This window comes from Passer domesticus, chromosome 15 (assembly GCF_036417665.1).
Source record: "Passer domesticus isolate bPasDom1 chromosome 15, bPasDom1.hap1, whole genome shotgun sequence".
NCBI classification, from domain to species: domain Eukaryota; kingdom Metazoa; phylum Chordata; class Aves; order Passeriformes; family Passeridae; genus Passer; species Passer domesticus.
In genome coordinates this window covers 5,743,214-5,757,468 of record NC_087488.1, presented here as the reverse complement: position 1 = coordinate 5,757,468, position 14,255 = coordinate 5,743,214, and the positions used below count along the sequence as shown (strand labels likewise).

At 43.3% G+C, this 14,255-nt stretch overlaps 1 protein-coding gene across 3 annotated transcripts in view; it reads right to left on the bottom strand.

Annotated features, from left to right (window-relative positions):
• ABAT (4-aminobutyrate aminotransferase) overlaps positions 1–14,255 on the bottom strand; it is a 49,818-nt gene that overhangs the window by 14,820 nt on the left and 20,743 nt on the right. For all 3 annotated transcript variants that reach the window (XM_064390532.1, XM_064390533.1, XM_064390531.1), the window contains exons 2-5: positions 12,417–12,545; positions 3,926–4,023; positions 3,068–3,097; positions 2,365–2,482 (exon numbers count right to left, since the gene is read on the bottom strand). In XM_064390532.1, coding sequence (XP_064246602.1) covers positions 2,365–2,482; positions 3,068–3,097; positions 3,926–4,023; positions 12,417–12,486 — 316 coding nt within the window. In that variant the 5' untranslated portion in view covers positions 12,487–12,545. The remainder of the gene's footprint in view (positions 1–2,364; positions 2,483–3,067; positions 3,098–3,925; positions 4,024–12,416; positions 12,546–14,255) is intronic.

Genomic DNA, 14,255 nt, shown 5'->3' with positions numbered 1-14,255 from the left:
CCTCCAGGCTCATGAATGTGCCTGTCTGCAAAAGGAAAAACAACTCGAGCCTGCTAAAATAATGAGATGGAGAAAGCCCAAAGAATCCTTTGAACTGAGCAGCAGGCTGCTGTCAATAATATCAAACTACACCTCTCTGCATCTTCCCAAACAAAACAGACCTTCCCAGCACTGAAAAACACATTGTTTCATTTGCTATTCCAGGATGTTTGCTGGCAAACATGTCAATAACATCCATCTAGCAATTGGCTCCATGGGGTTTCTAACTCTATTAGACAGAATAGATGCAGGATGAAAGGACAGCTGTGCTACAACTGCCCTTTAAAGCGTGGTAAAAAACTATTTCAGTTTTTGTTTTTCAGCAAGAGACAGCCTAGAGCATCTTTGCCTAGAGGTTTTTTATACTTTATTTCTTATCTCTCCACACAGGCACTTATTACTTCTCAACCTCTGCTGATAAATATATTCTAGTGTAACAGATCATTATTAAATCTTGGGGAGTCCTGACAGATTCATGAAAGGTTTTATTGGATTTACTTGCAGAGAGATAAGCACAGATGACTAACAAGCACCTTGTGATCTTGTTTTGCTCTCCCAATCCATGCCCTACCTCTGTCACCAAGAGGGACATTATTAGTAACCTGGGCAGCTTCAGATAATCTTGTCATTCAGTACAACTGAAACACTTAAATGAATGTTGTGTGTTGGGCTTAGGTCAGCCTGTAAGTATGAAATTTCCACTTACTCTTTGTTGCTGCACATCTTAGAGCCATTATTTGAGAATGTTCAAGAAACACTGTACTGCAGCTCCTTTGGGACTGAGGAATGTGTTCCCTAGGATAAAACCCAGCTTGTTCTTGGGAGGGCATTGCCTCATGAGAAGGAGGAACTACATGGCTTAGGTCAGTCACAGCAGTGGAGTCTTGTCTTATGTCACCAACCAGAGAAAGTAAATTGCAGAGCCCCTGCCCATTTCTGCCCATTAAGTAAATATTTCCTCCATAATACTTCAATATTCTTTACACAAAGCTGTATTAAAAGAGGTATGCTTGCACCATCCAGCTCCAGAAGGTCAGAAAGCCTCAGTGCACTGTCTGTACAGTTTCATTCTTTTGGAGTATGCACTGACTTTCATACTTTGGAGTGTGCATTTGACTACATGACTGAGACTTGTTTCTCCAAATCAATTTCTTGTGTGAAGAATGGGAAGCCATGTAAATGCATCTCCTTTCCTAGAACCTAAAAAATCCAAGCTCATTGGTATCCAAGCATTGTGCTCCTGGGTCTCACCCCTATTTCCTCATGAGCAGAGGCCAAAATTATCTCAGTGCAGCCTGAAAGATACAAAGCAGTGAGAGCTTGTGATGGAGGAAGGAAGCTACATATATTGCAGGGTTCAGGAATGATTTCACTGACTGAGTGCTGCAGGACAGCAACAGCACTGGCTGTAAAGAAAGCTGGGTTAGAGTGGACACCCATAGCAGTCACAAGGTCTTAGATGCCAGAAGTTTGGTAACAACCTGAACATCATCAAATTCTGTTTCCCAGGAAAGGAGGCCTGTAGGGATGATTTTGAGTCATCACAGTTTCTATACATAGCACAAAATCTACCTTTTAAATTATGCCAGCACTTCTGCTCTTTTTGCTTCTGCAGTAGTGTATTTTTGAGCAGCTGAGAGGAACCATGGATGAGGAGCAAACAAACTGGACTGAACTCCACCAAAACCTGTATGCCTTGCAGCTGGGGCTCACATTTCTGCCTTGCTTCTGCTTGCAAGGCTTCCCAAAGCAATCAGCTGACTCTCCCAGGCACTTGCCAGGCCCTGTGCCTGCTCTCCCAGACAAATGAGCTGCCCCCTTTGCTTTCTGTCAGTGCCACAGCTCAGTGCTGGGCTTGTTTCATCCTGCTGCAGTCCACATGGCTCACTCTTTTTTCCCCCACTTATTTTGAGATAGAAACATTAACTAAACCATATAATTTCATGTTAAAATGTCCACATTATGCTTATTAATATTTAAAATAGTAACATACTGTTACAGAATCACAAAGTCACAGATCCAAGCCAAAAAATACAACCTGAATTGTGAAACTTGCACATTCAAATTGAGATTAATACTAGAGCTTCTTCCTGGCACCACTATGCACTTTAAGAGAGCTTTAGGTATAGAATTTGTAGTTCCTCCAGCTATCCAAACCCACCACTACACAGTACACAGCAGTGAGCTGTCCCTGATCACAACAAGGTGTTCATTATGTCACTTCTGTTTTTTAAAATTAATCAACCAACTTCCCCAGTAGTGCCTGAGATAAGAAAATGACAGGTTGAGGACAAAACAAAACATTTTGGTACAACTGTCTCCTACCTATTGGGATGGAAGAAATCTGAGAGTAGAGGTCCAACATACGATTGCCATCTACATCTACGAGGTAATTCCCTCGGCTCTCTTCATAATTGCAAAAGAAGTGCACAGCTTCTGCATTCTTCAAGGAAAAAAACAATTAGTGCTTTCAAAAGTGGCAGTATGTAGGAAGGTGCAACTAATGGTTATACAGCCAAATCTGATAAAAATATCTGATGCTAGGATAAAAAAGCACATTATATTCACTGCATGGGAATATCTGTACAGCTATTTTTATACTGACTGTTAAAAGGGTAAGTCTTTACTTTTTCTACATAAATGAAGCACAGACGTGGAGAAATTGCTCATCTTAGGAAGGCAATATGTACTTAGGCTGACATACTTTTAAACTCAAGCCATAATATACCTTGTTTTCATTGGCCACTCTGTAACAAGTCTGAAGTTTTTCTTTAGACACACATAGTTTAAACACATACGTTGAAAGAAAAATCCCTGATGCTAGCAAAATGATCCTGCAGTATTCAAAATATATACTACAAAAGATTTTATTCAAATGCATATATAAACCACACATAATGTACTCAGAGTGGAAACCCTGAGCCAGTGTTTCACCTTTCTCTGTAGCACAAACATACAAACCAGGATTTTAAAACAAGTTCTGAAATCAAAGTTAACACCCCCCAAAACAGAAAACTTGACAAATTACCTGAATGCCATTCAGCTTCTTCATTAATTCCTGTAGAAAAACAAATGTCACAGTCTCAGGTGTGTAATTGGCAAATACTGATGGAGAATGTTTATTTCTTTTTTCTGATTCCATAAATCATATGCAAACTTTGTAGTCCTGTGTGCTTACCAGGCAACTCTACCTGCCACAGGAACTTTCATGGTGCATCTTGCAAATATTACAGTCAAAACTATGACCTGTGGCATGCAGAGCTAAACGGGCTGCAAACACAGTTTAACTGTAAATCTCCAAAAAGGGAAAGCTGCCTCTTCTATATTGACCAACTGAACTGAGAAAACAAGAGAGAAATCAGAAAATAAGAGAAGCCAGAGTCACACAGAAGGGATACTGGTATATTGGTTCTAGAAAGACAGCTCCTTTTTGTTAAAAACAACATAAAAACCTCACAAAAACCAAAACCCACCACGTGCACAAATGCTGATTCTGTCAATATCCAGCAAATTCAAACTCTTGCTTCATTTCAAAACCTAAGCATTATTTAATATAATGAAAAGTTTCTATTTCAGCAGGAGGACAAGTGACCAAGCCTGATCAGATGTTTTATTAAAATGATGCTCTTTTGCTTTGAATTATTCTGTGGGAATAATTATTATTATTATTATATGGGAACTTGGTAGCTGAGATTCAGATCTGCCTCTTAGAGAGGGGCATTTTATTCATGAGCTTCTCATTCTCAACCTCCTGATAAAAGTGGGCATAGACTTATGGAATTATATTTATTCATATCAGATTTAAGGTTTGAAATGAATCTGTTTTCCAGCAAGTTAAACACAGCTAAAGATAAAAAAACCAAGTTACTATACTTTGGAAACTTACTCTAGATCGTGGCCCAGGAACTTCTGTCTTCATCAGAGGTCCATCATAATCAAAATCCACGTCAATTTTAGCTGCAGCTTGACTGATATGCCTGTGTCCTGTAAGAAATAATGAAAACCTGAGTACAGACCATATTTTCTGTGCTCTCCTTTTAGAAGATACATCCATACTTTGCCTGACTGAAAACACTTGACAGATGAGACCAATTACACTGAGCTGTCTGAAGTGAACTATGTATCTCATCTTTGACCAGTCTTAAAATAAAACCAATACCAGTGAGGTGGCATTAAAAAAAACCAAACAACAAACCAAAAAATCCCAAGTGAAATCACAAGGCAACCCCAGAGAAAGAGAGGCAAATCTTCCAGTAAAGCACAGGAGTATTGAGAGCATATCTCTTTCCATCTCTTTTGTTGAGTCTGTCCATTATGCCCCGTGCAAGCTTTTGCCATAAATTCCCCACTCCTACACAGAGATGGACAACTACCAGTAATAACCAAAAAGCCTGATGGAGTCCACAGGAAAAATCCAGTACGATGCTTTTCAATAGCCCAAAGAACACTCTTTGGGAAAGTTTTCTCTCAGAAAAGTAAATGGCCTTGTCTCACATAAACCAGCATCCTGCAGTGCAGCTCTGAAACCTGAGTCCAGTCACTGCCAGTTTTCTTTCTGATCTTGCTGGTTTTTATCCACACGTGTAGGGAATCATAATAAACGTGACACCTTAATGAAAACAAAAGGCAAAAATCTCCTGTGCTTCACCAACAACAGGTTCTCCTTCCCTTTCTGAAATAACTGTTTTAAAACACAGAGTTTAGGCAAACTTCGTATGACAAAGACAGTTCTGGTAAGCATATATTCCAAATATGTACATATTCCATTAAGGGGATTATGGAATAATATGGGGATTGCACATTTGCAAAAAAAGGAAATACAGACACCAAAGCTCTACCAAGGTGACCAGCAAGAGACTATGAGCTTGCTCTGGTTACATATTGAACTAAACAAACATTCTTGGCAATTACATTTTTGTCATGGAGAATCTGCAAACCTCTACCCAGCACGGTATCAACAACAAACTGATCTTTATACTCTTAACTTGGGGGAATCACATTCAGACCTGAAAGAAGAAGGCATAACTTTTTTAATGTCTGTGGTAAACATTTTTAAGCTGGTGTAATCTGGATGGCCCAAAATGAAGATCCTTAGCTCTCCTTGTCACCAGCTGCAGCTCAGATCCAGGCTCGGCATGGCAAGTCAGGCAGCACCAGCTCTTGCCTGGGCACTTGGAGCAGCAGGGTCTGAAGGTGCCACTCACCACATCCTGCTGTGCCAGGGCCATGCTGCCAGGTGCTAAACCAATAAACTACACCCCAGTTTGGCAGAGGTGCAGGGAGGGAGATGCCTGGGCAGCCAGGCCAGCAGTCAAACACCTGGAGATCCCTGGTGTGCAGCACTGCCACAAGAAACCCTGACAGCACCACTTCCATCCATACCCACCTCTCACTGCCAGAGCTCTGTTCCAGCAATGTACTGAAAATGTTTTGTGTTTGGAGGTAACAGTTGTTAAATAAACCAAATATTTATCAAGGAAAACAGAAGGTATCCTGTGATACTGCTCGGCAGTGCTCCGAGCACAGCATTCAGCCAAAATTTCCAACAGTGACTCGAGACATTTGCCTCAGCTTGTGTCAGCCCAAGCTGGGATGTCTCAAGCAAGCCTGATTTCAAGAAACTATTTGGAAAATCACTGCGCTTTGAAAGCATATTTGAGTACTTAAAGTCACTGCTCATCTTGGGAAAACTTAGTCTGCAAAGATGATTATTCTCCCCAGCTTTAATTCAGATGCGTCAGTGCCTCTCTGCAAAGCTATTAATAGGTTTTGTTACAGCAACACCATTTTTGTGGCATTCTGTTTAACATTCATGTAAATTTGGAGACTGCGTGGCAACTGCTCCACTGAGGGGGGAAAAGCTACTGCTTGTAAAAGATCAAAAGGTGACTCTTGGCACACGCAGGGGATGTTGGGGGCACACCCAGGCTGTGCCAGGCACAGCACTGACACACAAGGAGCTCTCCTGGCTAAGGGCACCCAAACAGCACAGACACAGCCTCTCTTACTGCCATATGGCCCAAGACTTTTGCAGCCCAATGCTCCCTTGGTGCTCAGGGACGTGTCCAAAGCCGTGTGGTGACAAAGGCAAAGAAGCCCAGCAGTTTGGAGCAGCTGAGAACCGCAGCTCAGCTGAGGGCAGCAGTTTTCTGAGCACAGGGTATGGCCCCAGCCCTGCTCCCTTTACAGCCCATTTCCTCATTTCCAGCCTCACACTGCCCTTGCTCTGCAGGTCAAACAGGAGCTCGGGCCACTCTCCAAAGGCACAGAGGAGGTCAGAGCCCTGCCAAAGGCAGCCTGGGCACCCCTGCCTGGGCACTCATGGCTTTCTGGCAGCCCTCTCTCCACAGCCCCTGCAATGCTTTGTTCTGCAGGCCCCGAGAACAGCAGGACACGGGTGCTGCCTCCTCTCTCCAGTGCCTGTGGCCCTGCTCACAGCACAGCTCTGGGACGTGGCTGCTCTCCTGTAAAGGCTTTTCCAGGCACTTGGACAGGGTGATGGATGGCTGCATCAATACCTGCTTTGTTTAGCCTGGAGGAGGATTTCAGGCCATGCTCTGTCTCCCTTGCTTCCCCCCAGCCCCAGCATCAGCACCACAGTCTCCTAACGATGCAAGAAAATGCAAATAAATCAGGTCACTCACTGTAGTGCTTCATCCCCTGGGAAACTGCAGCAGGCTCTGCTCAGCTGGCATTTCTATCTTGAAGGTACTCAATGAGCTTTGCAATTCAGCCCACATTTTTACTGTTTGACTTTTTAATATCAACTTACCCTGCAACAGAAACCCTGAAGACAGAAGACACAATGTAATTCAGGCTACTCCAACTGGATATTTGGGAGTTATAGACGTTTGCAGGCCAGGACTGGGTTTTTGCCTCCCAAAAAGACAGTGGAGAAGGGACAGGCAAAAACTGAGATTGTCACTATGACCAAGCAAGGTATTTTCAAGAACTGAGAATCCCTGGTAGCTGGTTCCTAACTAACAGCATTAACTTTGTAATAAAAGGTAATCCCTTGATTTTCTGTTGGCATCTGAACAAACTACCTTAGAAAAAGAGGATTTTGTGCTATATTATCTTAAGAACAGGAGCAAATGACAGAACCTCAGCTCTCATGTTCCCAATGTGTAGAGCTAATGGGCTCTGACCAAGTGTCCTTCTCTAAAGAAGCATTACCACAGCTCTTAAATTACATTTAGCTGACATGACCAAGAACAGCACCCTTTTTTCCCTAATAAACAAAGCTGTCTCTTTTTTATCACAACAAAAGTCAAAACACAAGCACAGGTTAATAAACCTCATTCAGACAACACATAGGCTGAACAATCTGCACAGAATTTTCTACCCATCCCATTTAAAGAAGGTGGGCATAATAAGTTAAGTTCTATTTTTCTTGCAGACTTCTCAAAGCTCTCATCACACATAATCTTTCTGAACACTTGAATAACATCACCAAATTATCACATCCTTCCTTTTCATCCAGCAGGATGTCATCACATGCTAGCAGGCAGAAAAGCTCATTTCCCAACTTTGCTTCCCCACGCTGCCCCCCTTTCTCTCCAGGGGTCCCAGTCAGCAATTTTAACAAAGTGCTACATTGCTATAGCAACATAATTAATATAAGTACACCCTGCTAATTTGGGGATGCTGGTAGTCACAAAGAGCACACTGCTGGCAGGTCTGTGCTGAGTGCTGATCTCTGATAACAGAGCTTCAATCAAGGCAGGGCTAGAAAGAGCTTGAACCTCTCATGCGTCTGACCAAAAATAACACTCACATTAACACAGTTCCTGAGTGTGCAACTGGATATTAGCTGGGAGAAACTCCAGTGGAGACACTGAAAGGACATGGGTGTAATGAAGAGAAGGAACAATTCCAAGGAAAGGAAAAGAAGAGGAATGAAAGCCCCTAAGCAGAGCTCTCAAACACAAGAGTCTTGCTGTGAAGGGCTGCAGAGGGGAAGCCCTGCAGTGCCCAGGGAGGCACATGCCATGTGCCACACCACTGCTGCCCTGGGCACGTGCAGACAGGCAACCCCCCTTGCATGGCCTCAACCTCCCCTCCACAGCGTCGATCAAACCACCTTCCAGACAGAATTTTTAGAGCATGGAGGCCCTGACAGCCAAAAGTAGGAGGACTGTGATTTCCTCTGAGTCCTCTTTATGTGTTACAAGTAGAATCTGTTACTAACAGATCTTGAAAGGGAATGGCAAAAGGCCAGACTAGCTAGAGATGTTTGGGAAATGAACATCACTATTGCATAACATTGTGAAAAGTGAGATTGCTATTTACAGAGTGCTTATGCTGCAAGATCAGAAGCTCTTCCACATGAGATTGTCTGTGTTTCAGCACTCCCACATACACACTTTGGATTCTCCAAAGATGAAGGCAAAAACTAATACCACACAGGCCATAAAGAAGTGGAAACTCCTGGAATCAAAAACAAGAGAAATTCCCCTTCACCATCCCAGCACAATCCCAAATCAGCTCCTCAGGAGAGTTATGGGAGCATCCAACCACTGCTCTTGTAGTTCTTGTGATCTGAACCAGTTGTAACATCCTCTCTCTTCCAACAGCTCAACAGCTACAGAGCTCATCAGGGCACCTCTGGAGGTGAGCAACCAACCACAAGGAACACCCTTGGGAAAACAAGGTGGGAAAACAGCCAGCAGCCAGCCTTTTTGGCACAGAAGGAATAAGAAAACTGGATAGGAGTATCACATTCACTCAAGAAACTGAGAACAGCAGTCCAGCTCAGACTCTGCCTTGTACCAGAGCCTGCTTACAACAACAGGTTTTATGTGATTGTTTTTATATAGCTCAGCTTTGTGAAAGTGTGTGATCAGACAGAAAAGTAAAGGTTCCTCAGTCCAGCAGGAGAGGTTGCACTCCAGTTTCCAGGGCTTCAGTTGAAGCTGACCTCAAGCTGACCTCTACAATCCCAAGAAGGGGATTGTTCTCTGCTTCTGCCACGCATCCCTTACACAAATCCAGCCTGTTCTTTCTGATTTCCTTAGGGAGGCTCTTAATGTACAAACCAAATAAAAAAAGTAAAATGTCTTTGCAAGGATCAATACTGGAGACAAAAGTGTGACTGAGAATAAATCATTCTCATGGCTTTCCAGCCTCTTTGTGGTAACTGTGATGGGGACAAGTCAATAACTAGTATGAACATCTCTCAGACTTTACTGCAGTGCACCCAGGTGCTAAACATTATTATCCTCTCCAGAGAGACAGCAAACAGGCTGAGTTAGGTGAGGTACAGCCTCAACAAGTGCTAGTCTACTTAGTGCACTGCACTGGAAGGGCACAGACTCTGGAGGAGAAAAATTGGACCTACGAGGAGAGACTCAATCAGTATTCAGCAGAGAGAAAAGTATGAGGTCTTGTGGGAGATAACAGTTATCAAACATGTAAAAGGCTGCTGCAAAGAAAAAATAAACATTCCAGCCTCCAGGTCCTTTGAGGGCAGGACAAATAGTAAGGATTTGATTTTTATCCTGTTGTGAAACTTAGGCTAAATATTAGAGAAAAAGTTTTAAAGGTAAGGTCAGTCCAGCAATAAGCAAATTGCCTGGGGAGGCTGCAGAAGCTGCAGAACAGATCAGCATCCTAGAAGGGCATGGGCATGCACTAATGCAAACTGATGCTACCTTCAGGCAGCAGCCTGACCTTCTGCCATGCTTTCAGTGCAGGATTCAAAGACAAATTCAACCCCTTTGGGTAATCAGCAGGAAACTGAACTACATCTCTGGAGTGCCAGCCTGTCCTAATAGCTGTGGGACTGCCCTACCAGCCAACAACCAACTGCCTCCAAAGCAGGGAGCCAGAACAGCTTTCCTGCTGCAGTGCCCAGCTGATAAAAGCAGAGCTGGCACAAAGGGAATAACCACTGACATGCACACTACCAGTTGTGATCAGCTTGCAGCACACCAGGCTGACAGGAACAACAGAACTCAATTCAGGTAAGATGTAACACCAAGATACACCCTCATTCTCCACCAGCAGCCTGGCCCTGCCTGGCTGATTCCCACAGAGAGCGCAATGCAGGAGGCTTTGTAAAAGAAAGATTAGGTTAGTTACTCACTCTGTTGTCATTCTGCCACCCTTCACATTCTAGTGAACTTTATCTTTGAGGGCAAACTATCAAGCAGATCAAACAGAGAAGGAAAACAAAAGCATACCTGATTAAGGGCTTCTTTTCAAGAAGGGTGTGATACTTACAGGCTTCACATTTTTGGGTAAGATTTAAGCCGGGTATTGCTTATCATTTATTACTTATTATCATGTGTTTTCCTCAGCTTTTGCATTTTGATCAACTTAAATAATTTCCATTTTCCATTTCTAGTTTGCTTGCCAGGGTTTAACATTGTGTAAGGAGAACAGTGTGCAGTGGTTAAGTAACAAAGATTTTCTAACTACAGAAATAGTCAAGGATGAAAAAAACCTCTTTGTGTAAATAAATTTGTTGTAGATTCAAGATGAACAGGAAGATTTGCTTAATGCACACATACAACCGAAAAATGACAGCCTAGAGACACAAAGACCCACCAAGAGGCAATCTATTCCCTCCTCTCCACCTCCATCACCCTGTGGCTACCCTGTCATTTCATTATCCACAAAAATAAAGTATCAGCCCAAATGGCACTGCAGGATTTCTGTGGGAGTAATGTACAAGTAAGTCTCTTTTTTAGCCTGTAAATCTCTGAACTCGAGTGCTCAAAAATACTTTGGAGGCAAGCACTCTGGAGCAGAGAGCTCTTGGACATCACCCTGAGCACTTCCCTAAAAGCCACAGAGCCCAGCAGCACTGCAACCTGAGCTGGGGCTCAGGGAAATGGCCTGGAGCTCCAGCTTTGGCTACATCCACTAGAGCCTCCTGCCTGTTCTGTGAGGCAGCAGGGTCACAGGACACAGCTCCTCCTGTCAGGGGCTCTCCTCTTGCTCCATCATTCCTGATCTCTGCTCACTCACACAAGTGTTCAGATCCAAAGGTCACAGGTCCCTGACACAGCCTGCAGCCAAGGCCCTCTGTTATTTGCTTCAGTATTTTAGCAGGCTTGGAAGTTTCCTGGAAGCAAGGATGGATTAATGGAGCCCAGAGCTGCCTTCCTTTCTTATGGGGATCTACACTCCCTCACTGATGGTGAGAAAGGAAGAGGAGTTTGGGCACCTGTCCTCCACTGCCCACCTGCACCTCTGTGCTTGGGAAGCAGCAGGAATTGTACAGGACACTGGGAGGGACAGGGAGCACAAAGTGATGCTGAGGTGACAGATTAGCTCAAAGGACTGCCAGCTAATGAGTCCTGCTTGCTGCAAGCACTTCCCACTGCCCACGATGGACCCAAGGCTCCCTGCTCCTGCCCAGGGTGGACAATCAGTGTGTCACTCCCAGAAACAGACACACATACTGCACTGAAACACTAATACCTTCTAATAGTTATAACGCCCGACTTGGTGTTCTTTAGTCAAAGGTCAGTTGCTCCCTGAAGTGTATTATTTAAAAGGAAATCAATGATGTTTAAGTTTCTGAGCAAATGGAAGGGTGTGCTTGGTTTATCCTGGCAGTGGCAGAAGGAACACAGTGGCATTGCAGAAGGAGGGTGGAAGGACAAGAGAAACACTAAGATTTACTCAGCCACAAAAAAAAAGAGCCATATTCATATTCAGCCATACTGTATTCAGTACAAAAGTACATGGAATGTATATTCTTAAAACTCCAGACCCCTTTGTCCAACACAGCCAACAGGAGTTTCATTTTTTTATCTATTTTACAGAGACTGCAGGTTTAATACAGACATACACATGCTAAATTTCAAGTCAGGGCCAAGCTAAAACTTGCCACTCACTTAGGAGGAAGCAGGTTGAGCTGTGTGGCAGGTTTTTATTTCACACTAGAGCTCACTCGAGGCAGAAACACACAACCCCAGTAAGGGTCACACCTTCATGCCAGTCACACAAAACCTCTTCACAAGGGATGATGGGCAAGGTTGTGCTACACAGCACAAAGAGAAAACCCAGCTCATTTTTATGGATGATTGTCTCATCTCTGCACCATGTAGTACCAGAGAGTAAAAGCAGAGTTCCAAGGCTGAAGAGCTGTACTTCAGTTAGCATAGTTACAGGGCAAATTATTAACTTGATACATTCTTGTTTGAAGAATGAAAAAAAATCAGATATACTTTGGACTACAATTGTGGTCCACTTTAGACTACAATTGCATTATTATCTAAGATGCAGAACATCATATTCCTCAAGTTTTGAAAGACTCAACATCACAGGACAAACCCCAGCAATGTTCAAATTGGAATTCTGTCCACCAGCATAAAGTTAACACTTAGCAAGTACAAAGCAGGAAAATGCAAGGAAACACTTACCAAATACCAGCAGTCTGGAGTTTTGCTGCAGGCAGCAGGTAAGCTGTCGACTAAGCAACATTGACGCCATTTTATCTTTTCTTTACTGAAGAAGACTCAATCTTGAGAGATTTCTTTCTGGTTGATGTTCTGGAAAAAAAAAATAAAAAAGAAAAGAAAACACTTATTCATGTCCCTATAGATGCAGCCACTATTACTGCGCTGTTCAACTCCCCCTTTCATTAATTTCCATCCAAAGGCACCAAGAGCATGGTTTGGTGGATTAATGCTGATGTTCACAGCAGTCTCAGGATTGAGCCACACGTCTGATTCTTGGCTTGGTCTTGCTAAGGCAAAGGACTTCTAGGCTAAAGCTGCATGTCCCAGCTTCAGCAGGGCCAGGGGGTAAAGGTCAGAATCTATTTGCCCTTGCTCTTCCTCTACTTTCTCTGTATATGTAGCCTATGTTGAACTTTTTAACAAATGTTTTCAGTCAATCTCTCAAGCCAAAGCTGTTGTTTTTGATTTCACCTAAATTTATGAGGAAAACCTCATCTAAAACAAAAGACAGCAGGAGAAGCATTAGGAAATAAAAGAAAATAAATCCCCTGAAAAAAAAACCCAGCTTTTTACCCATGAATCACAACTCTGTGAAGAGAGAATGTGAGAGCTGAGATTGTCCAGCCTGAAGGCTCAGGTTGCATCCCACCAATGTGTAATAAATACTTGGTGGGAGGGAGTAAAGAAGGAGCCAGGGGCTTCTCAGAGGGGTCCAGTGATGGGATAAGAGGCAATGGGCACAAACTAAAATACTCTGAGCTAAACACAGGAAAACTCCCAGCAGGTTGCCCAGAGAGGGCATGGAATCCCCATGCCTGGAGATATCCACAACCCAAATGGTCCAGAGCAGACTGCTTTAGGTGCCACTGCCTGGGCAGAGGGCTGGACCAGACCCCCCAGCTCCCTGCCAAGCTCAGCCATTCTGTGGTTCCACCTCAGCTGGTTACATGTAAATGACCTTGGAAAGTCAAGTAGCATGAAAGACAACATGCCTCCCTTTTCACTGTGGATCACTTGTGCAGAAAGCCTGGCTGGAAGTCAGGAATAGATGAAAGAGGTCATTGAATTATTATCCAGGACACAGGTTAAATTCAAACTGCGCACTTATCAGCATGGCCCCTGTGCTCTGTGTAGGACATGGAGCCTTTGCCTGGCATTTGCACCTTGCTGGATGCACACCATGGAGCAGCAGCGGACCGAGGCCTGCAGTCCAAGTGGCAAAATGTCACTATTATCCATAAACCTGGAAAAAATTCTATTTAACAAATACACTCAGAGTAGAGCTGATCTTCCAGCAGATCACAGTTTACAGCTTCCATCAGGCCTATGCCATCAATAAAACATGCCAGCAGATGTTCAGGACTAGATGCAGGAAAGTAGCTGAACTATTGCTACCATGACAGCAAGTATCTCATAGCCAGAACTAAAATATCACAGATTTCATTTCTATATTGTCTTTATGTGAAACACTATTTGTTCTCCTTCACATGTGGGCTTTTTCAAAATATATAAAAGAAAATAAAAAACTTCTTGCCTACAGAGATTTATAAATTCATAAACCTATTAAGAGTCAGGAACAAAACCAATTCCCTGTGCCTCCCCAGACAACTGACATAGCACTTGGTTTCACTTAGTTCAAGTTAAAATTCAAGGTAGTTTGCAATGTGCCAAGATGAGCAAACACTTGCACAACACTTGTGCACACACTGGAAAAGCATGATTACCTTCCTAAGACTTTGGGTTGCAACTGCAGAGGGAACTAGTTAATTTTGTTTTCAGTAAAGCATAACTTCACTTATA